Below are 26,211 nucleotides of genomic sequence, written 5' to 3'. Positions count from 1 at the left end.
CGTTCCTTAACTCCTTGTTTAAATCATGCTTATCGTGAGGGCATGTTTGGTAGGATAGACAACTCATCTTGGGATGAAATTTTATGAAATCCTTTTTTCTGAACAAGAAATCTCACACACAATACATCAAAAAAAATTGACATACAAATTACTGATTTTTCTATCAAATTTCATTTTGGAGACGAATTTAAAAGTGTACGTGATATTTATTAAACTTTCATTTCTATCTGATTTTGCTAAAGAGTTCGATCAAATCAAACTTAATGCCAATATTTAATTTTAATACATTCTACTAAATATAATAAGTAAGCTATGGTATAATTATAAATACTATTAAAATAAATATTATCAAATGATATGTTATACAGTAAAAATATCAATATAAAATTTAAAGTAATTACTCTCTCCGTCCGCGAATAAGAGTCTCATTTTTACGTTTTAGTCTGTCCGCAAATAGTAGTCCCAATTCATTTTTAGTATAAATAGCAGTATTCTCTCCGTCCCAATGTCATACTTTCCTTTTTAGTTCGTCATATAAAAGATGTCACATTTCTTTTTTTAGAAAAAGTTATCTATCATATTAATATAAATATAGGAATATTATTTTATCTCTCCACTTAACACACAAAACAACATCTCTTAAAATTTCGTGTCATTATCTAAGTGTGTCATCTATTATGGGACGAAGGGAGTAATAGAGCCCACATTCTCTCGCATTAATATAAATATAGTACTCCCTATGTCCCATTTAAGATAACCCTTTTCGTTTTTCATACGTGTTTTGAAAAAATCATTATAAATAGTTAAAATTAAGAAAAAGTAAAGTAAGAGAAAGAATAATGTAGAAGAGAGTCTCTTCCATATTATTCTCTCTCTTAATTTACTTTCCTTCCACTTTAACTATTTATTATAATTTTTACAAAACACGTGCGAAAAACCAAAGGGGTCATCTTAACTGGGACGGATGGAGTACTATTTTTTCTCTCTACTTAACACACAAAGCCACATATTCTAAAATTCCGTGTCATTACTCAAGTGTGTCATCTATTGTGAGACGAAGGGAGTAATATGGTCTCGTATTCCACTAATTCATTTTACTCACATTTCATTTAAAACTAAGTATATACGATTGAGACCTATATTGCACAAAATTTTTTACCTCCACTTTTCTTAATATTTCTTAAAATCAATGCCCCTATTTTACTTTATCATATTTAATACTACAACCCTAACTCCCAAAGCCCGTACTCAAATCACTACGGGCTTGGAAGTCCCAAGTTGTATGAATTGAACTTAAGAATGTACGGTGAAGTAGTCTAATCATCTTAAATCATAACGCTAGAAGATAAAAAAAAATCCAAGAGAATAAAATTGATTTCAGCTCGAAAAATGAAGATCGTGGCCAAGATGGCACTAGTTAAAATATAATGTTTGTACATTTTTACTTGAATCTTTTTCTTTTCAAGTTTATCACTTCACTGCAGATGGCCATTTTGCATCTTATAATGTTGAAAACAAGAATGTTAAAGCAAAATCGCTTCAATAAAATACATATGTATCTTAGACCTAGTGTTGTGGTGTTGGGCAGAGCCTTCTGAGGGTGATGGAGGTTCTCCTCTCCTGGTGAATTTCTTGGCCTTGCCAGATTTGGAAACCAGGCTTGCGGTTGATCTCGTGCTTCCACAGGTAGCGCGCCTCGCCCCACATCAACACTAGTGATCCCGGGCTCAGGAGTAGCTCAACTGAGTCTGAGGATGCTTCCACCGGGCTGAAGCGCATCACACAGGCCGACTCCAACGACGCTATTGCTATTCCGTCTTCAAAACGCATCAGATCAACATGCGCCCCAATCCCCTGCACACTTAAACACCACCATTTGTTACTCTATGCACTCTCTACAAAAGGATAACCCAGCCCAATACCAAATTTGGTTGCTAATCAAAGTTCTTAGAATTCAAGAATTACTAACAAACTAGGCTCAAATTATAAATGTTACTCTCAGCACAAACTCTACAAAAGGATAACCCAACCCAATCTTTTACAATTCAAGAATTACTAACAAACTAGGCTTCAAACTATCAGAGAGACCTAACCTATCATCAAGAAAGTAGTATGCCATAAACAAGTAGTATGCCATAAACAAGTAGTATGCCATAAACAGACATTATGAAAACAGAAAATCATATAATCCAAGGGTGAGAACGCACCTCACCTGGCTGGTATATGTTTACTATAAGTTGGTTAAAAAGTGGCTCCCTCCACAGCAATTCTGATGGAAATAAACATTCTTCTTCGTTTTCAAGATCCCCTGATTCAGAAAAACCAGCGCTAAAAAGAATGTTTTCACGTACAATGCGTGAAAGTTCAAGAGCCCAAGGAGGAAGTTCTCCAAACCTCATAGCCTGTGGTGGAAGACAGAAAGAGGTGACTGTGAACTTACAATTCTTGGATTATATTATCCCTCAGATACTCCTATATATCACCAAATTCAGTTAATCACAAAATGTAAATATCTGTCACATAACCAAATTTTATACAGTGTTTTAACATTATCATTATAGATTAATGCATAGACATATATGAACAATTGAACACATTAGTGTTTTTGAGCAGTCACTGAATGGAAACTAAACTAATCCAAGAACTCCTTGTGCAAATATGATACATTCCTCAGATAAAAGAAAACGAGGTTGAAGTGATTAACAAAATTCCACAAAGCTTGTGCTACATTAATTAGCAAGTGCTCATGCGAAAAAGATTATCCATTTTAAAAAATTATCAACGCTAAAACAAAAACCTGGTTTAAGATGAGGTTTTAAGCGATACCTGATTGAGCGAGCCTTCAGCTAAATATCCATCTGCATCCAATTATATAAAGCGTAAATTTTCCCAACTACATGATTTGTTTTTGTGTAACAGTGTGATTATTTAATCACCTCGTTCAAGTGAAGATAGCAGCGAAGACTGCTGATCGGCGGATAAAAACTCCCTGCATATCCAGAGGCCATTGATTTCATTGATCTGCTCCCAAGTGTGGCTATCCCCGAAAATTGAGAGAGGTCTCGCTATCTCGTCACTCGAATCGCTGATTCGAGCTCGTCTCCGCATACCACGCGACGGTTCTCCGTCGCTTTCAGAAGATGAATCGCCGAAGGCTTCCTTCAGCATCGCTTTCACCTCCTCCGCCGCCGCCATTTCCCGCTGTTTTTAATCTCGCCGATCTAAATGATTGTGAATGACAAAAACGTGCGAACCTTATGCATTTGAAAAGCGCTGATGGCTAATGCGACTAGCTGTTTTATTGCTTTTGCTTGTAGTATAAGAGTTGATGCTAGTTTAGCTAGCCGATATTATTGCTCAGTATTTATATTTAGGTGGCGAATCAGAACTCATAATTCATTGCTTTTTCACAAGGATTAAGATAAACCATGAAAAAGAAATTACGTAATTAATTTTATAATACGCTCATGTTTATTTTGACAATCAACTGAAATAAGCCAAAACTCATTGGTCTTTACCAAAATATAATGGGCAAAGTGTTAAAAGGGAAATTCTGAGTGAAACATATACCGAAGAAGTCTTCTATAACTCTGCATTTCATCAAACCCTATCGCGCAAAAGAGTTGAGATACACAAATAAAATAGCAGCAAAATTATTATTCAAAAACGGAAAGAGGCTATTATTGTCTCGCACATTCAACTGAATAAGAAATACAAAATGCAGCAAAAAATCAAATGAGGAAAAACTAATAGATGGAGTACTTGTCGCCGGAGACCTCTGGATAGAGCTTCTTGTAGATGGAAAGCGCTGCTGGAATAACAGCAGCAAGAGCCAGTGACAGATGGTCGGAGCTGCTCGTCCTCACCGTGATCTGACCACTAAGCTTGTTGTTGATTCCAGCACGAACAGCAACCTTCGAGTTACGCCCTATGGAGAACTGCACCAGGCTGTTAAGCCCTAGCGCCAAGTCCCCTCTCCATTTGATGATCGACATGCTGAGATTCGACTGAACCTGTCCAATCGGGTAGTCCAGCTCCCTCCTCTGCAGCTCAAAGTTAGCCCCGTAGGCAGTGTCATGCTGAGACCGCACAGCGCCAGCACTGCCTACAAGGGCGTACTGCTGCCCAAACGTAATTTGATCCTCTATCTTCACACCCGGAACCATGTTTTCGCCTAAGAATGTCAAGGATAATCCTCCAGTTGCCTTGTGCTTCTTCAGACTCTTGGTTTTGGTTTCTGCACGGACGATGTAAGCTAGCTGCTTGCCTATGCTCTGAATATCGAAGCCCGCCATGCTCGACGTGTTCTCTCCTAGCTTGGCTGCAACGGAGGAATCCAGACTGATGCTGAAGTCCTTCTTGTCTTTTGTTATTTGGACAGTGTATGCTGCTGCCAAGCGATTCGCGATGGCTAGGCTGTGTTCAAGGTTGACTCCGTCATAGCCACAGTCATGGTCCCAACCATGGCTGTCCAAGACTGGCCTTGCAAGGAACTGTGAAGTGGGCTCCAAGAACCGGTATCGGAATGCAGGGTTATCACCGTCAAAAGATGGGGGAAGTGCCATGTCAGGTAAGGGAACTGCCACAGGAGCTGCTGCTCCACCTTCAGCATCATCCTCTGCAAAACCATATTCCACTGCAGCATCTTTACCTCTCTTCTTGGTTTCTCTCATTCTCTTCAACTCCTCCCTCCATTGTTTTTTCTGAAGCAGCTTCACCCGGTAATCAAACTCTTCAAAATATGCCTTCTTTTGCTCCCTGCTCAGCTTGGCTATCTGAGCTTTTCTCAGAGGCCGGAATGGAGGAAGCTGGTCGTACTCGTCCTCCTCTTCCTGATCTGAATCCGAAAAATCATCCAAATCAATATCAGAATCGACACTGTCACCGCCCTGATCAGATGGAAGCTTGGGGTGCTGACGAGACTGCAGCATGGATGATAACATGTACGGGAGAGGTGGTGGGCGTGACCGGAAGCCAAAGAGCTTCCTATGGTCGAATGGGTCTTGAGGCTTCGAGATTGCACTGGCTTCGGATAAAATCTTCATCGAGTAGCATAGTAGCAGCAACTGAGGCCTCCAACTCTGACCATTAGGAAGAATGTTCTGTCCATCCCTGTTCTTCCGGCAAGAGGGGTGGTTTTCGACAAGAGAGACGGGATTCATCAGACTGGGGCTCATCATTCGTAGGTCTCCGACAGCATGGCCAATCGACTGCTGCACAACATGAGACCTTTGAGAGACAAACACCTCGTAGCTCAGTGGGGTGCCAGAAGGCCCATCCGGGGGCGCAGAGGCAGCATGGGTAAGAGTGACTATGGCACTTCGCCAAATGGCAGAGCCAAGTGTACTAGTAACAGTCTTAAGCATTGGTAAATCATTAAGATCTCTAGATTGTGCATCCAATCGATCCACATAAAGAACAACATCGGGGGAGCTTTTCTTCGTGAACTTCTTTATAGAGGACAAGGTGCTACGGTTGATCCCCTGCTCCATGACGGAAGATTTTAGACCAGGTGTATCAACAACGCGAACTTCAACTCCATCAACAGACCCAGACATCTCTCTAACATAAGCTGTCCCAGTTTCAAATGCATCAATTGGAGCCTTCTCTTCTCCAAATAATGAATTTATGGTGGCACTTTTCCCCACTCCAGACTTTCCAAGAACTAAGATATTAATGGAGAAGTCCAGATCATCCTTCTCCCCCGTTTCAAGCTGCAGTGCAGTCCTCTTAGCAGCATCCAAGCTAAAAGTGTGAGTGCCTTGCCTCCCACCAAGAAGTGCCAGCCGGTATAAAACCTGAGCTGCCACGGACTCCTCTGGAGTGAGGCCTAATCTATGAACAAGCCTCAGAAACTTCACCCTGATCTCCTGCAATTTCTCCAGTTTCTTCTTCTCCTCTTCACTCAAATTCTCCTCCACTTCTCCTCCACCAGCAGGAGCCAGACTGCCAAAAAGGCTGGAACGGTTTTGTCGGGGAGCAGGCCTCAAGGACTGAAGGGAAGATCCCAACCCAGCAGGACGCTCCATGGAGAACAGCTTAGATCCTTCTTGAGAGGTGAAAGTGATATTTCCACCACCAGAATCAGCACCTGTTGCAGCCTTCAAAAGAGCAGCCAGAGCAGTAGAATCAAACAATTCCTTACCATCTCCCTCGTCATCAGTTTCGCCTTCTTCTTCTGAATCAGTCACAATTTGACCGTCAATCCTCTGAGACTGCTCAAGCGAACTGTCGAGACCTGTATGAGAATCCCCACCAGATTCTCGCTCCAAGTCCTCAATAAACTTTTTGGCAGCTTCCGAGCTCCCAAAGACCATGCCATCAGTGTCCTCACATGACATAGGTTCTTCATGGTTCACTACATCCATTTCATCCTCTACCTCTCTAATTTCTCTGAGATCATCAGTTACCGCTTTTGGTTCATTAGATTCTACTTGTGCTAATTCCTCAGATATCCCATCAACACCAGTTTGGGCATCATTTGTTCGAACAATTCCGGTATCTGACTCTACCATCTCATGAGCAATCTTGACCTCCCCATCGATGTGAACCTTCGCTGAATTGCAGTTATCCAGATGACTACTGCTACTAAAAGAATCAGTACTGGCCTCGGGCGTCTGAAAACCATTCTCCAAATGGGCAACAGCTCCAGCATCTAAAGTCTTGTCCTTCTCATTACCAACTGTATCCTCAGCTGCCTGTTCTGAATTCAGAAGATCCACTCCAATTTCTCTAGTATCGACATCTTTCTCAACACCATCACCATTTTCAGTAGCACTACAGACTGATTCAAGGGGAAGCTCCTCCCCATCTCCGATCTCTTTCGTCCCTCCAACAACAGCGACTCCTGGATCTACCACATTCACATTAACCTTGATGGTATCAACAACAGCATCCCCCTCAGCCGTGAGTGCCACTTCAGCAACTTCTTCTTGCTCTAGTTCATTAGAATTGGCTCCGTTTTCTTTTATCACCCCAATAGATGCCCCCGAGGAAGGCACATCAACCTCGCTCTCATCAACTACAGAATCCTCCTTTTTTGTGAGGCTAACATCACCATCATCAACCACATCTACTTCAGCAACCTCTTTCTCTTCAATTTTACTCATCAACACATCTTTATTTCTTTCCGGCTCCCCAACAACAGCAACTCCAGGGCCAGCAACATCAACCTGAATGGTCTTAACTACAGAATCCCCTTCAGGCATGGATTCCAATTCTACCTGCTCAACAGCCACCTCACACCCCTCTTTAACCTCTGGCTCCCTCCCCTTTCCCGCCTCCCCCTCCCCATCGGCCTCAACTCCCTCAACCACCGCCTTTCCCCGCTCACCATCCACAACCTCACCAGCAACCCCATCCGAATTCACGCCTAATTCCCCGACTGAATCGGCAAGCTCACCTATATCATCAATACCCTCAACCCCAGTCTCCCTACCACTACCACCATCTGCACCTACACCATCCCCAAAATCCTTCCCCACCACATCCCCATCCCTTTCAACAACCTTATCCCCTTCCTCGACGCCACCGCCGCCATTCTCAACCATCCCCGGAACATCAGAACCATCAATTTTATTCAATACAGCCTTATCTATTGACGCCTCGAACTCTTCATTACCACTCACATAGTCCTCATCCTCGGAGACCACCGCCGTACTATTATCTCTACTTTTATCGTCATTATTTTCGTTCGAAGCAATTGTTTTACTCAAAACAACATCATTAATAATCGATGGAGATGGAGATGAAGCGTTTGAACCTGGTATAACTTCAGCGGTGGGATTCAACGCCGCCTCCTTCGACTCCATCGCTGAAACAAACACAAAATTTGAATAGGGAAATTCGGAGATAAAAGGGTTTAGAGTTAGAGAAGTTCAGGGTTTATGGATAAGGAGGAGAGGGAGAGGGAGAGGAAGAGGGAGAGAGGGATTAAAGAGTACGTTTGTGATAAGGTTTTTGGGTGTTTCGGCTTCGCTGAGAGTTCCGCAGCCCCTGAGGTATGTGCTGCGTTGTGATGAGCTTTTTTCTGTTCATTATATTTTATCGTAGTATTAATAAATACTGCTGTCATTATTTGTTAGTACTCCACTAATTAATTTTGGAAGAAAATAAATATAGAGATAATTGTTGTCTATATATGTAAGCATCTCAAATAGTCAATACTAACACTAATTTTTTTGTTATAAAAAACTATATCAACTAATGTACTTCAATTACTACCCTTTTGGTTATGCACCTTAACAAGACAACAACTACCCATTGATGGATGCTTGGGATAAATTTGAAAATTATGAGTAACATTATGTGGCTCAACGCAAATTAAATCTTAAATGGTTGACAACGCAATTCACAATGTCACATCTCTAAATTCACCATATTCACGTAGTAATTAGTATATCCTCTCATTTCCTAAAAATAAAATTTTTTTTATGCATTTCTTAAAAACAAAAATTTCTATTTTAAAAGTGCAAAATCAATTCCACAATCCACTAACATTATTCCACTATTTTTTCTTTAAAAATTTCTCTTACTTCATTTATTTATTTTTTTCTCTCTTACTTTACCAATCTTATATTAAAATTCAGAGCATCCACAGCGGTGAGCAGGGTCCGTCCGTCCGTCCGTGCCGCTGACAAGGACACCGCTGTCCGCCGCTGCGCTCTTGCCGCTGGCACGGACGTGCTCTTAGCTAAGAGCACGTCTGTGCCAACGAGCAGGGCGACGTGACACATTTCTATTGGTCGTTGGCATTTTTTTTTAAATCGAAAATAATATCAAAAATTAAAAAATATATATATATTTTCGGATTCCCAAAAATATACAGATTTTATTACCATTTTTTTTGAAAATTTTTAAAAAACATTTAATCCCAAAATCATCTATAAATACACACATTCATCATCCATTTGGGCGAAATTCGGCCACTGAGTAGTGAGTTTTTTTAATTTTCTGATTTTAATTATGTAATTTTTTATTTTTAGGATTTAAATTATGTAATTTTTAATTTTTTAAGACTTTAATTATGAAATTTTTTATTTTAGGATTTTAATTATGTAATTTTTAATTTTTTAGTAATCAGTAATGGTATTTTGGGTATTTTAATGCATTTTAATATTGTGGAAATATTTTTATTTAAATTGAATAATAGAATGATGGGACCCTCGAGCATGTCCTTGCGGAAGAGCACGGATGTGGGTGTTGTGCTCTTGCCTAAGAGCAGAGAGTAAAAGTGGGTCCGGGCCCACATCCGTGCTCGTTGGCAAGAGCACTGATGTGGATGCTCTCGTGTCATTTCCAAAGTTTACGTAGTTCATATAATTCTAAAATATAATATATATGAATTACAATAAAATATACACAGTCTAGCCTTCATTTTTTGTGTGTATCAATTTTAATTTTCTGCATCAATCTAGTTGTGAGTAGAAAGATGTAGTATTATGATACGATGATATTATTATTATTATTTAGTTAATTATGGATTTGCATATCTTTTTCATATCTTTTATCTTGCTCATTAAGTTAGTATCCACTATTATAAATAGTGGACATTGTTATTCATATTATTCATTCAAGAAATAAAATACTTCTATTACGCAATTTAACGTTTTTTTTTTCTCTCGTGCACAAAGCACGAACCCTAGAATTCGACGCCGGATTGATCGAAGGGCAAAGCTCCCGCGACGTTCGACGCGATTTCCAATCTTTGAGGAACTTTATCCTTAACAAGTGGTGCTTTCATTGAGAGCTCATGGCCGAAGTCAATTTTCGTTCATGGTGGGAGATATCGCAAGCATCTGAAGGCTTGCAATTGAATTCAACAGCAGCAACGTGGGAGAATATTCTCGCTAGGCTCGCCCGGCTCGAAACCCAATTGGTTGAGCATAAGCGCAGGGTAGCAGCAACGCACTCTCCGCTCTAGCCCGAACCTGATCCACCCGACCAACCCTGGCTGTACACCGACTCACAACCACCTCACGCGCCCTACACCTACACGAATTCGTACGTGCTGCTGCGAAGTCCTTATGCCGGACCTAAGAATCTACCGATGCCTCCATACAAGCTGGATAGACACCAATTGCACCACGGCCACCAGCCCATCGCCTATCAGCAGCCGCCGCCGCAAACCTATTCCACCAATACTACCAGCCCGTTGGACAGCAGTGCTGCACCGGGAAGCCCCCACTTGGCTGGCCACAACCACCCCCGCAACACTCACCGTCCTGCTGGTGTCCACCGACAGCCACGCCGCTGCCCACTGCTGTTGTCCCGATCTCAACCCCTGCCAATGGGTTTGTTGAAATCCAACATTTGTCGCGTCTGCCGCGGCATGCCCAATTTCAGATTTTCGCTGAACCTATCTCCGATTCCAGTGACGTAGAGATGCTGATCATGGAAGAGGTTCGGACAGAAAAATTGCCTCCGATTGAAGTGATAGACGAGGAGGATGGCTCCATTGAGGATGGATTTGATTATTCCACCGAGAAGATTCTTGATTCTTCTGCTGGTTTTTGTGGAGTTGAAAAGGCTGAGAATGAGACGAAACCCAGATCACAAGCGCGAGGAGGAACAAGTTCAAGGGCAGTTTGAGTGCTCGTTGCAACTTAATGCTTTTCCAATCAAGGTTTTTCCAGCTAAGGTTGATTTGGGTAATTCCATGAGGTACAACACGTCAATGGAATTATTGAGTGATTCATCACATTTTAAGAATGTTGCAAATATGAATCATCGATTAACATCACTCGATGCCGATGTCCGGTTGATTCCTCCGCAAAATGACACTCTATGCTTGAGAATTCATGGACGCATTCACAAGATTTTAGAACTGAATTATCGTGTCCATAAGGGTCATCCCTTTGTGATTTTTGATGGAGATGATCCAGGGAGACGCTCAACTATTCGGTGTATGTTTGACCCAGGAGGATTCCTCGACGCTCATCGTTGCTTCATGGTTCCCACCTTGAGGACAAGGTGGATTTCAACCGTGGGGGAGTTGATACGATGATTATTATTATTATTTAGTTAGTTAGTTAATTGTGGGTTTGCATATCTTTTTCATATCTTTTGTCTTGCTCATTAAGTTAGTATCCACTATTATAAATAGTGGACATTGTTATTCATATTATTCATTCAAGAAATAAAATACTTCTTTTACGCAATTTAACGTTTTTTTTTCTCTCGTGCACAAAGCACAAACCCTAGAATTCGACGCCGGATTGATCGATGGGCAAAGCTCTCGCGACGTTCGACGCGATTTCCTATTGTTGAGGAACTTTATCCTTAACATATTACTATTATTTTATAGTACAAGTCATATATTGGTTGGTCATTTTTTGAGCTTCGAAAGTTATGGGCCGATGACGATATGTGCTCAAGTTTTTGTGTTTTTTCGACTTGTTTTGTTGCGAATCATTGATGTATGTTAGATATAATCTTTAATTTGTTTGTTTGATTTTGCTTCTATCTTGCGTAGAAAAAGTTACTTTGAATTTGAATATGAAGTGTAGGGGTGGTTCGGTACGGTATACCGTACTTTGAGTGTCATACCGTATACCGTACTGAAAGTTACGGTATGACAAAACACCATACCGATACCGTACCGAATTTTTCGGTTTACCGGAGTTCGGTATATCGAAAATTCGGTATGGTAGTTTAAAACGCAAAAGAAAAATATTTATATCTCATAGCTATGGCCCTTTATAACTTAAGTACTATATATTTTATGACAAAATGATGTACTGCATGTCCTATGTGAACACAATTGAATACCACATTCATTTTATACACATTTAATATTGTTTGTTTTGTTTTACACATTCAATTTAATTCTAATATACATTAGAAATTGTAACTAACAATTTTTATAAAAATCAAAACTCAATTTGTGATTATATTAATTTAATTGAAGTTATAGAGAAGAAGAAATCTAAACATCTAAACAAATCTATAGTATCCATTTTAAACAAATCAATTTTTGATAACCAATTTGACACAAATGCCCTCCTGCTATAATTTTATACTCCTATTAATAAAATTATACCCCTACCATAAATAGTACTACTTATTTAGTGTATTTAGTGCGAACGTAGCAAATTGCCAAATTATAAGTGAAATCTTTTTATTTCTAAATAATAAATCATACGCCACACCTAATGCATAAAAAATTAACGTATAAATCATAAGCGTTTGGAACGCCCAAGCTGCAGAAATGAAACTACTGAAGAATGCACAGTAAAGTAGTTTAATTATCTTAAACCTAACTCTATAGCCATATTTGATTGTCAGGATTCTATCTGAGAAAATAATTTGATTCTTTAATTTGAATCTATCTGCATTGTTTGAATCTGCATTGACTTCAACAGTCTCCACTTGCAGTTATGATAAGGCTTATTTCATGCATCGGTTTAGGGGTAAAAAGTACGCTACTTATCAGTTTATCGCGCAAAAGCAAGTGTTAATTGTGCATGAATGCCGCTTGACCAAGGCAACAAGGTCAAACTGATCAAGCAAGTACAACAAGCGAAAAAGGCCAACGATCGGGGGAGTTGATCAAGAGGAGTAATCAAGCAGTTGAGGAGGGGACCACTGGCTTCCAGAAGAAGGACACGTGAGGATAATGAGCTGGATGGTGCGCATCATTCTGTTATCAAGGACGACGTTCTAGAAGGGGACACGTGCTGATACATGAGACGCAAGGACGGAGCTGAGTCATCAATCTGTTACTGAAAAGCGTCGTCATTCTAGAAGGAAAGCACGTAGCAATCGATGAGTCGCTGGAGGTCGTTGCCGAACCTATAAATAGAGGATGTGACACCACAATGAAGGGGACCGCTTTTAGTTGAGCTTTTATCCATCTTCTTCCGTTCTCAGTTTTATCTTAGTTTAGTCTAGCTCAGTTCCGGAGATATCTTAGATAGAGAAGTGTTTAGTCAGAAAGGGCGACCGAAGGTAGCGCTACAGTATTCTCGATATCTGTCGGCGTTATCTCAAGTTTCCTGCCGAGGACCTCTCGGTTTTACTTGCTTTCGTATTCTCCGAAGTGTTAGCTTAGTTTAATTCCGCCTGTTTGCTGTACTGTTTTGAGTTCTTAGTATAAAATCGAGTTGTTTTGTCTTCGTTCTCGCGATTACTGTTTTCAAGTTCAGTTTAGCTTTTTACTCTTTGACCAAGTGTTTAATCATGTTGAGTGACAAGATGCTTCATGTTTTCCGTAGCATGCTTAGTTAGTTGAGTTATTATTTTCAGCCTGTCGTTTACTTGATCCGGTAGTAATCAGTGACTTGATCCAGTAGATAGTTTACTTTGTGCCTAGTGTAAATTCAGTAGTTAAAACTCCCAAAATTAAAGCGTGGCAACAACCGAACCCTATTCACTACGCACACAATCGATACACTTGCTTCTCTGTGGTATCGACCCCGAACTTGCCGCTTTACTGTTAAAGTAGTGCAAAATTGGGAGTTATATAAATTACATTGGTTGGCTAGCGAGAGCGTGAACGACTTGATCAAGTGGCAACGACACTTGCTAACTGGTCCAACCGGTTCAGTTATCTTCCATATAGCTTGATCCATCGCTCGCTCAAGTCATTCCAAGTTGGCTTGGCCTATAAATATGATAGCTATCACATGTATTCTATATACCTTGCATATCAATATATCACAAAATATACGGATAAATCTTTGCATTCTTCAGTATAGAAGCTTTGCACTCACTTCTTCCGATTCGCAAGAACTTGTTATGTCAATGGTGTTGATACCAAAGAGAAGAAATAGTTTAATCTTTGGAGAAGACTTCCTTGAGTCGAAAGCATTTCCGAGACATATCTCATCTTGAAGAATTGGGACTCCACTGTTCAATTATTATTACAGTTATTGTTTAAGTGTTTGTAGTTTCAAAACTCCAATCTGCATGGTCTTTTTCTTCTATTTTATTTTGGGATTATACTATGTCTAGACACATTTCTACATATTACATCCAATTTATAACACCAACAAATTCAATAATTTGGGAACTTAAAAGTTATTACTCCTCACCAAAATATCTATATTTGCTATAGCTTCACATGCGTACGCCGAGCAGGTTTTGTTTGTAATTTGTACGAAAGCATGTAAATATAGATTAGATTTGATTAAGTAAACTAAATATCTTTTCTCCAAACAGACTCCTAAATTAACATATACTGTAATATAAACTTTCTTTGAAATGTCTCGAATATTAATAGTATGGACCAATGATCTGTGGTTTATTTTATTGGGAGTCGTTGTAAACATCCACAATTTGAATACGTTAATCGTTGGTCTATATCTCGATTTATCTCATAATTTTCTCTAATCTATGTTTACACAAATTTAAAATCGAAGCACATTCTCCTTAGACGACTGAATAAAAAAAGATCTTTGATTAATGAGGATAATTAATTCATTTTCTTTTCGACAATTGTAGATAGCATAGTGATAATAATATATACTCCTTCATTCAATGAATAATTGTCTGAGTTTGAGTTTGAGTTTGATTGGACCCATTTTATAAGAAATGTAAAAAAAACGACTAAAAGAAATTAATGATGCATAGCTACACTTTTAAATGTATGGTAAAAATTAAATTAAATAAATTAATGGACTATGTAATTAATTTCTTTAATAATAATATAGTAAAAGTAAAAGTAGTACATATGAGGTCCAATGATCGAGATTATAATTTGGAGTTTGTACAATATTTACCGTTTGCATTTGATTACATTCCTAGATAGTTAATGACTAAAGGACGAGTAAAAACGTACTACTACTATATACTACAATGTTTCGAATTCAATCTACTTTGAAATTTTTAATCGTCAAGTGTTTGATTTAAATTTATTAAACATGTCTTTTCGTGTATTCCTAAACTTTTAATACAACATAATCAATTTAAATATATTTCGTCGTCAAATATTTTTGCAGCACACAGCCGCACATGCGTTTTTTATGTTCTTATATGACTGTTTGAAAATTTAAAATCATGTCATATTTGCAATTTGAATTGATAATTTAGAACTCAAAATGCAGCTAACTTTCCATCTTTAGTCTTTTTACCGTTTCTTTAAATCCATCAATATATACGAAATCATATCCAATAAGAATATTATACTATGATATAATTAGAGTTGCAAACACCTAGGGGTGAGCAAAAAAACCAGAAACCGAATATCCGAACCGAATCAAACCGAAATTTTGAAATTCAGTTAAGTTATTTCGGTTTTTCAGTTCGGTTCGGTTCAGTTTTGAAAATACAAAAATTTTGATTTTTCGGTTCGGTTCGGTTCGGCCGAAGAAAAAAATCGAAAAACCGAATTTATTTAATTATTTATATTTATATATATATATATATATATATATATTATTTAATTATAACTAAAAGTAAAACCCTAATTGGAAACTCAATAACTCAACTACTCTTAAAACCGAGCCCAAATTATTTATTTTCAATGGCCCAATTCAATTTTAAAAAAATTGCCCAATCTCCTACTATACTCCCATCCGTCGGCCTACTCCCTCCCTACCACTCCAAAAATCCCCAAATCATCTCACACCTTAGATCGCCTACATCTCTCTAATCCCTCTCGTCGACGCCACAGGGCAGCCTCCCTTCCCGCGCCTCGCGGCGGCGTCCCGCAGCCTCCGACACCGCCTTCTCCCCACCTCCGTCCGTCTACTTCACCCCTCCTTCATTTTTCCCTCACAGATCAAAATCTCGGTTGAAACGAATAACCCTAACTTTTATCTCTTCCTCTCAACGAGTCGATCCACTGACCACCGTTCGGAGGTACCGTCGTCGAGCTTGGCTTGGAGCTAGCCGATCTCCGCCGACGCCTCAGTCGTCGCTTGCTCATCCCACGACCGCCATTGCGCGTCGGGAATCGCCTGCAGCCTCGACTCTCCACCGCACGTGATGCTCCGTCGTCGGGTCGACATTGTATCGCACGTCGATTTTTCGGTTTTTATATAATTTCAGTTTTTCGGTTTAATTCGGGTTTTTAAGTTCGGTTTTCGGTTTCGGTTCGATTTTAATTTTAGGCGAAATTCAATTTTCGGGTTCGGTTCGGTTCGGTTAGGGCGAAAAACCGAACCGAAACCCAAATGCACACCCCTACAAACACCAAATGAATATTTGAGTCTATGCTCTACACACGTGTGCATATAGTGTGGGACAATGTAAAAGGTAAAGAGGAAGAAATATAATCGCAAGTTTATAGTAATACTTCTTAAAGATGGTAATCGAGAGAGATATAGAAAGATTGGATAGGCATATTGAGTTAGAATGTAAGGAAAATTGTATTTCTTGTTGTGAATGTTTCTTGTGTATGATCTTGCTAATTTTCCTAGTATTTATAGGGAAATTAGTGTCTTGTAAATTACATCAATAAAAGATAATTGAAAACATACAACACTAGGGACTCTACACTTATTCAATGCTCTAGGAACTCTTCTATGATTAATTTGGACGGCCATCTTCCTCTTTCCAACGATACTAATGCAACATTACTAATTAATTGATGATATATAATGATAAGAAATGAAGTTTAAAACGTTGATTTTGGTGCCCAAAACCAATGTTACTAGTACTGCTTTTTCCTATTTTCGTCGTGCGGATAATCTTCTTTTACAATATATATTAAGTTGCGTTTCGTCCTTTAAATAAAAGAAAATCTTATTGATGCGGTGAATTCAAAAATAAAAATAAATTGCAAAAAGAAAATTGGTTTATTGATAATTTGTATTTTCTCCACATACGATATTACTACTCCTACTATATAAAAGTCACATTTCTACTATAAAAATTATAATTAAAAACTAATACAAAAACTAAAATGTTTTAAAGTAAAACAATCTTACTTCACCAAAACGACGATATAATAAATACTCCATTAAGAGTGAAAATGAATATTTGGAAAGACAATCAAATCAGCAGGTAAATCGATAAAGGGACGGAATATAAATGGATATTTAGCAAAAATCAAACTTTTCTTTTCACTTATAGAGTTGTACTGGTAAAATTAAAATTATTTTTATAAATACAAATATTATATAAACACGTACGCACAGAACAATCCATCTTCTTTGAAACATCCCTTGATTTTCAGTTGGAAAATCAGAATTTGGGATCAAAATTAAGCTTCTTTTTACGGCCAATTTAGGTTATTAGATCAGAAAATATGGTGGAAACACGGCGTGGTTCTTCTTCCTCCAAGCGCCCCATCTCCTCCCCACCTTCATCGTCCACGCCAAATCGCAAACGATCCAAGGTTAGGGTTTTGTATTCTAGTGAATTTGAAAATTTCTATCTTGATTGGGCATTTCTGGTGATTTTTCAATTACGGGTTTTTGAGTTCATGCAGGGAGCGGATGCGTCTTCTTCTTCTCTGAATGATTCACCGCCTTCGGAGGAAGTTGTTGGCGCGGTGGCGGGGAATGAATTGGAGGCCGGATCGGCTGATCTAGACAACGGTGGAGCCGAGAAGCAATCGGATGACGTGGCGGCGGTTAAATCGCCCAAGGCAGAGGCGGCAGGTGAGGTTTTGGCTCTCGCGTGACTATAGATGTTATATCATGCACTGCATGTCTCATCCTCAATTGAATTCCGGTGTTCAATTCTGTTCTTTTTACTTCTTAAATTCTTCAAATTTTGATTTATTTTCTTCTTCTGCTGGGTAAAAAAAAAATTGTTTCTTTTTATTTAATTGTTGGCGGTGGATGCAGGTGATTCCATCACTGATGTAGAGAAAGGGAAGTCTAGTGGGTGGCCTCTGAACCGCGGAAAGAAGAAGAATCTGAAAACTAATGCTGGGGCTGCATGGGGAAAACTTATATCCCAGTGTCCACAGGTAGATTTGCTCTTTCAGCTAAGTTTTGTATCGTGCATTGCTTCGAGTTAAAAATTCAAAATAACAATTGAAATTTGATTTTGGACCAGAATTGTAATTGGCTATCACTTAGATTTGATGTAGAGGATATTGAGATTTGCTGTGGGGTGCAATTGTGTTTAATTAATAACCACAAGAAAGCTGTCATCATTTATTTGAAATGTTATAAACATTGAGGGGCACAATGGGATTATGTTCATTAAGAGATTTTATGTGTCTGTTGGCTTTAGGTTGTGGTGGGCATATTAAGATAGCTAGATTTTCTTTTTGGTTTGAAAGTTCAAGTTTCTGCTTTTCAAAATTTATTGTGTTGCCTTATCGGGTCTCTTGCTTTGTTGTATCACCAGAACTTCACTCTGAAGCAAGAGTGGGTCCTTTGTACTCTGGGAGCCATAGTTAAATCCCTGAAGTTTCTGAGTATCCTCTTACGTATGTATATTTTACTTTTTGACAATGGTTTAGCCTCCTATCCAAGAGAGCGCTAGAGAGAATCCCGGGGTTGGGGGAGGTAACTGTTTAGCACCCACAATGTGTTATCTAGCTCATTAGTCAGCCCTGGTCCAAAGAAAATGATTTTCTATGTAGTCACCCTACTTGTTTGTGTATTTGAAAGTAATCAGGAAATAAGCTAGTGTCTTCTTCTGATTCTCCAGTTCAAAGTCCCATAATGTTTAGATGCACATTTTTCTAGCCGTCTAGTTTCCTGTTCTGATGTCTCCAGTAAAAGTAGCATAATGTTTGGATTTGTTTTTCTTCAGTTGCCTAGGACATTCTATGTGGAGATAACCATAATCAATTGGCAACCAGCATTTGCTATCTACCCCGTCTGCACCTTAAAGACTTCTGTTTTTGTACATTCTGTTTGACAAATGGATTTTTTAGGTAGATTTATCCACAGGCTTCTGTTCAACCACTGTGTCCCTGCTTTTCACCATTATATGGTGCGTGGCCATAACTATATTTGTGTAATGATTTTCTCCCAGAATCCACATGTTATTTTGCATTTCCCAACTTTCACTGTTGGCCAAGGCCGCCAATGTGATTTATGGGTGAGAGATCCAACAATTAGTAAATCTTTGTGCAAACTGAAGCGCATGGAGTCTGAGGTGAACTTCTATGCTGGAGTTAATTTCGTTGGGAGTTACATATGGTTCTGATCATTACAATGGATTCTGTGTTGATCTGTTTGCTGGTTCTATGTCTGATCCAGGAAGGAGAATCACTTACGCTGCTTGAAATCACTGGAGAAAAAGGAGTTGTACAAGTGAATGGAAAGAACTATCACAAGGACACCACGATTCCTATAAATGCAGGTGATGAGGTGGTATTCGGCGTGACGGACAAACGATCTTATGTATCCTTTCTTGTTTCTAAATTTTAGTTCCTTACCATGTTATTATATGATTTGATATATTTGGGGCTGCAAGTATCTATCTTCTCTATCTGCCCTTAACATACTATTAGGTCTTCCAACAACTCATTGATGAAAGTGCACCTATGATAGATGGCCCAGCATCAGTTAGCATGGTAGAAGCTCATGGTGGACCCATAAAAGGTTTGCATATTGAGTCAAGATCAGGGGAACCTTCTGATGTTCCTGTTGCAGCAACACTGGAATCAGTAACGGATCACCCCGAAGAATTAACTCTCCTACCTTCTTCATCTCAAGATGCTGAGGATGCCCAACATGTTACTGAGATAACATCTCTACCTTCTACTTGTGAAATGGCAGACACTAGAAACAAAGATGCTTCTGACCTTAATGACGGTGCTATGTTATCAGTTGCGGAAAAAGATGGTGTTTTATCTCCTAATGTCTCCATTAAGAACTTCAATGTTTCTGCTGAGAACGGGAAAGGTCTTCCACAAAGCAATGCTTTGGGACATGGTTTCCCAATTTCAATAGCTCCAAAATTTGATATCAGTGGCACGATATCTAAGATTCTTGATGAGCGCAGGGCAGTTAGAGATCAGGGCAAGGGTTCTGATCCTCCCATTTCGATATCATCTAGACGTGAAGCCTATAAAGATGCTTTGCGACAAGGACTGTTGCATTGTGATAACATAGATGTTTCTTTTCAGGATTTTCCTTATTATCTCAGGTAAAAGTCACATTCACATTGTCCATGCTTCTTGTACCATAATAACTTTCATCGATAAAAGGGTAAATGGTTGTACACCTATAATTGCACAACAATGGTTTACGAAGAGCCATAACTGATATTTATGGATGAGTCTTGCTGGGATTAATTGACAGCTGCTTCTAGATCTCTGCTTCTTGATAATTTTGTTCCATACATCTGATGTTTAATTGAGAGTTGTTAATTTTTTTAGTGGGATAAGCCTGTATATATGTGCATCATCTATTGTTATAAGTATGTTCCTTTTTTCGAATAATAGTCATGCTTACTCACATTCCTTGGCGTGGGAGTTTCTTTTATGTGCATAGTAATTTGCATAGTTTACTTTTATATCCTGTCTGTGAGGCTTGACTTATTATTCATAAGTTAACTCTTAGTTATTCCTTGGGGCAGATTATTTTGGTTTCTATATAATTAATTGTTTTTTTTTGCAGTGAAAATACAAAAAATGTTCTCATCGCTTCCACATACATACATTTGAAGTGTAATAAATATGTGAAATTCACTTCAGACCTCCCTACTGTATGCCCGAGAATTTTGCTGTCAGGTCCTGCAGGTAATGCAGCTTCGTGTTTCTGTATTTGTGTAAGTGATTTTATGTACTGTTCCCGACTAATTATGATGATAATTTTTTCGTACTGTTCTTTATAGGTTCGGAAATATACCAGGAAACGTTGACGAAAGCACTTGCTAAATATTTTGGTGTTTCACTCCTCATCGTTGACACTATTCTGTTACCGGGTGTAAGCTTCAATGTGACCTGAGTTCAAAGTTATTATTGTTATTAGCTGTTCCATAAATTAGTTTACTTCTTATTGAGGAATTACTATATTCTTTGTCTAGGGACCGGCAATAAAAGAAGCTGATTCTGTGAAAGAAAGTACAAAGCTAGAGCGAGCAATTGTATATTCCAGATGGAATCTGCATCTCAAAAAACCAGCTTCAAGTGTGGAAGCTGATATTACTGGGGGTTCTACCATAAGTTCTCAGGCTCAACCCAAGCAGGAAGCATCTACGGCTTCATCTAAAACCTATACCTTCAAAAAGGGTACCGCTATAAAAGCTTTTCTCCCTCATCTTAGTTTAGCTAAGAATTGTCTTTTAATTGATTGTTTGTTCTTTTTGGTAGGTGACAGGGTGAAGTATGTTGGTTCTTTGCCAACAGGATTTTCTCCTACTCAAACTCAAATAAGGTAATTAACTTTCATCTTGTTTATAGATTTACTTCTTGTTTGGCTCTGTTTTGTGCCTAAGATAGGAAGATATAATAGTCCATGGTTATCCAAATTCACTTTAATGGATTATGTTTCTTTACTGTACAAGTAAAGGCCTGCTAATTACCATAGGATTATGTTCTCTAAGTTGTGATGTCATTTCAATATTTTGCGCAGGGGTCCAACATACGGTTATAGGGGCAAGGTGTTACTTGCTTTTGAGGATAATGGCTCTTCCAAAATTGGTGTTAGATTTGATAGAACAATTCCCGAAGGTAATGATCTTGGAGGCCTCTGTGAAGAAGATCATGGTTTCTTCTGTGCAGGTAATTTCCTCCCAACTTAGTCTATTGTGTATCAAGTAATTTAGCCTATTATTTTGTTGACTATTCCCACTCTACGCAGCTGACTTACTTCGCCTGGAAAGCTCCAGTGCTGAAGACATTGACAAGCTTGCCATTAATGAGGTTTTTGAGGTATACTTAAATTGTAAAAGTATACTTGTTAAGAATATGCAAGTTGGTTCACTTTTTTATTTCATATTATGGGCTTGCCAATAAATACCTACTTTTTTCTTCCTATTTTGTAGGTAGCTTCAACAGAATGTAAAACCGGTCCTTTGATCTTGTTATTGAAAGACGTAGAGAAGTCCATGGTTGGTAATTCTGAGGCTTATGCAGCCTTTAAAATTAAGCTTGAATCATTACCAGAAAACGTTGTTGTGATAGCCTCACATACTCAGACAGACAGCCGGAAGGAGAAAGTGAGTTTATGTTGTGTTGTTTCCACTTATTCTTAATATTTCACCCCCGCTTCTCCTCTCATCCCCATTCTCTGTTTTTTTCCTCAAATTAAAGAAAGAAACCTCTCATCTTGTGTATGTTGGATATAGTCTCATTCTGGAGGATTGCTTTTCACAAAATTTGGAAGCAACCAAACAGCATTGCTCGACCTTGCTTTCCCGGTATGGCTGGTTTAAATTGAAACTTTCTATGCTCATCTTGTTGTCATCTGTTTTAGTTCACCAATTATTTTTCATCTTTATGGTTAGAATCATCGTTGGTGTTTTTCTGTTTCTAAATTTCATGAATTTCTTAGATCTCAAACTCCCTAAAGCTTGTGGAATTATAAACCTAGTAAAACTATGGAAATACATTTCAAGCCACTCATATTTATTAAATTTGCTCCTATTTGAGTACCAGACCTATGCCTTTTACAGGATAATTTTGGTAGATTACATGATAGGAATAAAGAAACTCCAAAGATTCTGAAGCAGCTCAGCCGTCTTTTTCCAAACAAAGTGACCATACAGATTCCCCAGGTAATTAGATTTTTGCTACTCTCTGACCTTTCCATCATTGAGGTTAGACATGCAATAATTCTTGTTTTCAATGTTGAAGGATGAGGTGGTGCTAGTTGACTGGAAACAGCAGTTGGATCGGGATACTGAAACCCTGAAATCACAATCAAATATTGCTGGCATTTGCACGGTGTGTAACTTCTGTAAATGATTGCTTGATTATTACCTGCCTGATTGTGTTTGAGATTAAATTTAATTTGGGTCTAGTACTATTTGTTTTCTTCCTGGAGTTGCATTGGTTTGACCACATATTTATATAAAAAAAACTCATATTGCGATGCCCTGCCTACTACTTCAAAGCTATGGGTCCTGATTTACTTTTCTGTTCAATAAATTACCACAGATTGTGTTCTGAAAATTCTTTATTTGTTGAGCTTCTGTCACGTGCCACACCATTTAAGTATATCTAGGAATTTTCTGAGGAAAGGAAACCCTTGGATTCATCTTCTGTATCCTGGAAGAATAACTGAGGAAGAAATGCGTTTTGGAGTTTTTGGTTTGGTTTCCAAAGACAAAATTGAGGAAAACAATCAAACATTTCCATAACACATTAATTTATTGTTTAGATGGATTTTTTGTGGTTGTTTTACATAACATTTCTAGTTTTACCATAAAAGGGAATATTTTATTTATCTTTATGAGATTACTTTCACTTGACAGTTAATGTGGATATAGATTTTTTAATGATGCGATTGGTAAATTCTAGAATTAAAACAGCTGTTGCAGCCCGACCATTGCTGACCACGAGTTACCTGCCTTTTGTGGGGTCATATTTTTAACCAAGTGGGCTGACTTTTGTCCTGTCTTCTTATGAATCTAGGTCCTAAATCGAATTCGCCTCGACTGTCCTGATCTTGAGTCACTATGCATTAAAGACCAAGCTTTGACTAATGAAAGTGAGTTGACTTTGCACAACTGAATGATCTTGAAATTGGTTGTTGTCTGCTTTAGGTTCTGGTAATCCTTAAAATGTTTGTTATAATGTGTTTATAGGCATTGAAAAGATTATTGGCTGGGCTTTGAGCCATCATTTTATGCATCGCTCTGAAAACCTACTCAAGGAGCCAAAACTTGTCATTTCAAGTGAAAGGTGACTATTTTGAAAATATTTACTTTAGCAATGAACACCACTGAAATTTTAAGATGGCTGGGGATAAAGGAGTAACTCTTTTGTATGATAGTTCTTACTCTTTCTCTTTGTGGATTTGTACTGTAGTATCAGCTATGGGCTCAATATTCTACATGGCATTCAGAACGAGAATAAAAGTTCGAAGAAATCTCTTAAGGTACTGAATTCAGTCTCTAAATTAAGTCTTCATTTATTACTTTGCTAGATGAATGCATTCCATATTATTTCGTGTGTAATCGGACGACTGCCTGATTTTCAGGATGTAGTTACTGAAAATGAGTTTGAGAAAAAGCTCCTTGCTGAGGTTATTCCACCTGGTGATATCGGAGTCACTTTTGAAGATATTGGAGCATTGGAAAATGTAAAAGAGACTTTGAAAGAATTGGTGATGCTACCTCTACAAAGGCCAGAACTGTTCAGCAAAGGACAGCTAACTAAGGTAGAGACATTGCATTTATGTAGCTTGTCGGAACTTGTAAAAGTTTTTCACGCTACAAAGTATTGTGTCTTATTTGTTGACCATGTCAATCTTGAAGCCTTGTAAAGGGATATTGCTTTTTGGACCTCCTGGTACGGGTAAAACTATGCTTGCAAAAGCTGTTGCTACTGAAGCTGGTGCAAACTTTATCAACATATCTATGTCCAGCATCACATCTAAAGTATGGATCCTCCTAGTCTTTCAATAGTTTATTTTTATTTTTTCATTTTAACCATTTAACCTTCTTCATGTATATTGCCTAAATAGTTTTGATCATTTTTTTTATTTGCATCCAGTGGTTTGGTGAAGGAGAGAAATACGTGAAAGCAGTCTTCTCTTTGGCCAGCAAGATAGCGCCCAGTGTTGTTTTCGTTGATGAGGTTTACCCTGTGCTTTTGTGGTTCATTAATGTCTCTTACCATTCTTAGACTCCTAGTCTTTTCTTATATCTTTATGACTGTAGGTTGACAGCATGTTAGGGAGACGAGAAAACCCTGGAGAACATGAAGCAATGCGCAAAATGAAGAATGAATTCATGGTGAACTGGGATGGTTTGCGTACTAAGGATAAGGAACGTGTATTGGTGCTTGCAGCAACAAATAGGCCTTTTGACCTTGACGAGGCTGTAATCCGGAGGCTTCCTCGGAGGTTTGTTTGTCTCACAATCATGTTCGTGTTTGTTTGTTCAGCTAAAAGACCACTGCTACCATCATTTTATATTTTGTGAACCGGTGCAGATTGATGGTCAACTTGCCTGATGCTCAAAACCGGGAGAAAATATTAGGAGTTATTTTAAAAAATGAGGAATTTGCTCCAAATGTTATTCTTGAGGCAGTTGCTAGTATGACAGAAGGGTATTCAGGAAGTGATCTAAAGGTTTGAGCATTACATCTCCTTGATCTTAATTTTTGGATTTGTTTTGAGCTGGTTTGTTCTTTCATCTCTATTCTTATTTTTAAATTTTCTTTCTCCAGAATCTCTGCGTGACTGCTGCACATTGCCCTATAAGAGAAATTCTGGAAAAGGAAAAGAAGGTATGCTTTTTTTGCTCTTCCGGACTTCTACTGGCGGAAAGTGTTTTTTTCCTGTTGCTATCAAGTGTCTATGTTCGGATTATTGATTGAGCATTTGTCCCTTTTTTGTTTATTCCTTGTATCTGAAATTCTGTTCTTTAGTTTGCCCTTTTCGTGTGCCGCTGTTGATTGCATACATGAAGTCATGTGGTAAAAAAAACTTACACTTATCAATATGATAAAATTACAGGAAAAAGCTTTGGCACTGGCAGAGAGTAGACCATTACCGGCATTGCACAGCAGTGCAGACGTTCGCCCCTTGAGTATGGAGGACTTCAAATATGCACACGAACAGGTTTATCAAATAATTAGGATCTTTACATTTCATTCGCTCATTTGGAACTTTCTCTAAAAGTAATTATTTTTGTCAAAATGCAGGTCTGTGCAAGTGTCTCGTCAGATTCACAAAACATGAATGAGTTGAACCAATGGAACGAGCTCTATGGAGAGGGAGGATCGAGAAAGAAGAAATCACTAAGCTACTTCATGTAGAAGAGTTTTCTAGAGGTGTATAATATTTTGGGTGTTTAGGGGGTTTATTTATTCTTCGAACTGAGGTGGTTTGGAACCTGTACTCGTAGAAATCCAATTCCAGGTTCCCTCTCTCTATTTATATCTTTTTTTTTCGTTTCTCTTAAACTTTGGCTTTTTCAGCCATACTTAGTCTACTATACAGGTATCTAGCATCTAAATTATATTTATTCCATCTCTCTCCTCTGTATATTTAGAAACTTAATTCTGTTCTATGATCATGTCATATTTCTAGATAATAAAAGGATGTAGAAGTTGTCTTTTTTTTTTGGTGGTGTGTGCGATTGTTGTAGTGTAAATTAGAAATGCACTCTACTTGATATGGCACTGGGAAAAGGGGATGATGATGAACACATAATATCAATAGTTTCCTCTTCCTTGGCTAT

The 26,211-nt window shown here is 38.4% G+C and overlaps 3 protein-coding genes across 4 annotated transcripts; 1 reads left to right on the top strand and 2 right to left on the bottom strand.

Annotated features, from left to right (window-relative positions):
• Positions 1-1,356: 1,356 nt before the first annotated feature.
• On the bottom strand, positions 1,357-3,319 carry LOC121811152 (alkylated DNA repair protein alkB homolog 8-like). The gene is made up of 4 exons (XM_042211953.1): positions 2,937-3,319; positions 2,827-2,858; positions 2,208-2,402; positions 1,357-1,854 (listed from the first exon to the last, which is right to left on the bottom strand). Exons 1-4 carry the CDS (start codon positions 3,193-3,195, stop codon positions 1,567-1,569), a joined length of 774 nt encoding a protein of 257 aa, XP_042067887.1. The 5' UTR covers positions 3,196-3,319; the 3' UTR covers positions 1,357-1,566.
• Positions 3,320-3,629: 310 nt separating this feature from the next.
• Positions 3,630-8,023, bottom strand: LOC121741215 (translocase of chloroplast 159, chloroplastic-like). Its single transcript, XM_042133916.1, has one exon. It carries the CDS (start codon positions 7,809-7,811, stop codon positions 3,747-3,749), a length of 4,065 nt encoding a protein of 1,354 aa, XP_041989850.1. The 5' UTR covers positions 7,812-8,023; the 3' UTR covers positions 3,630-3,746.
• A 9,063-nt stretch (positions 8,024-17,086) lies between these two features.
• On the top strand, positions 17,087-26,093 carry LOC121741372. 2 transcript variants are annotated; one of them, XM_042134098.1, is made up of 27 exons: positions 17,087-17,281; positions 17,375-17,546; positions 17,736-17,860; positions 18,883-19,005; positions 19,110-19,253; positions 19,364-20,001; positions 20,475-20,596; positions 20,692-20,783; positions 20,884-21,088; positions 21,170-21,233; positions 21,432-21,580; positions 21,660-21,730; positions 21,844-22,017; positions 22,147-22,218; positions 22,474-22,575; positions 22,655-22,744; positions 23,435-23,510; positions 23,608-23,704; positions 23,831-23,900; positions 24,003-24,182; positions 24,280-24,402; positions 24,518-24,601; positions 24,685-24,869; positions 24,959-25,097; positions 25,196-25,255; positions 25,485-25,589; positions 25,673-26,093. In XM_042134098.1, exons 1-27 carry the CDS (start codon positions 17,192-17,194, stop codon positions 25,784-25,786), a joined length of 3,666 nt encoding a protein of 1,221 aa, XP_041990032.1. In that variant the 5' UTR covers positions 17,087-17,191; the 3' UTR covers positions 25,787-26,093. The 2 variants fall into 2 exon arrangements, with proteins under 2 accessions (XP_041990032.1, XP_041990033.1); XM_042134099.1 differs by lacking the exon at positions 18,883-19,005.
• Positions 26,094-26,211: the final 118 nt, after the last annotated feature.

The sequence above is a fragment of the Salvia splendens genome, chromosome 7 (genome assembly GCF_004379255.2).
Source record: "Salvia splendens isolate huo1 chromosome 7, SspV2, whole genome shotgun sequence".
In the NCBI taxonomy this organism is placed as follows: domain Eukaryota; kingdom Viridiplantae; phylum Streptophyta; class Magnoliopsida; order Lamiales; family Lamiaceae; genus Salvia; species Salvia splendens.
Note: the sequence above shows the minus strand (reverse complement) of the source record. Positions and strands in the feature narration are given on the sequence as shown.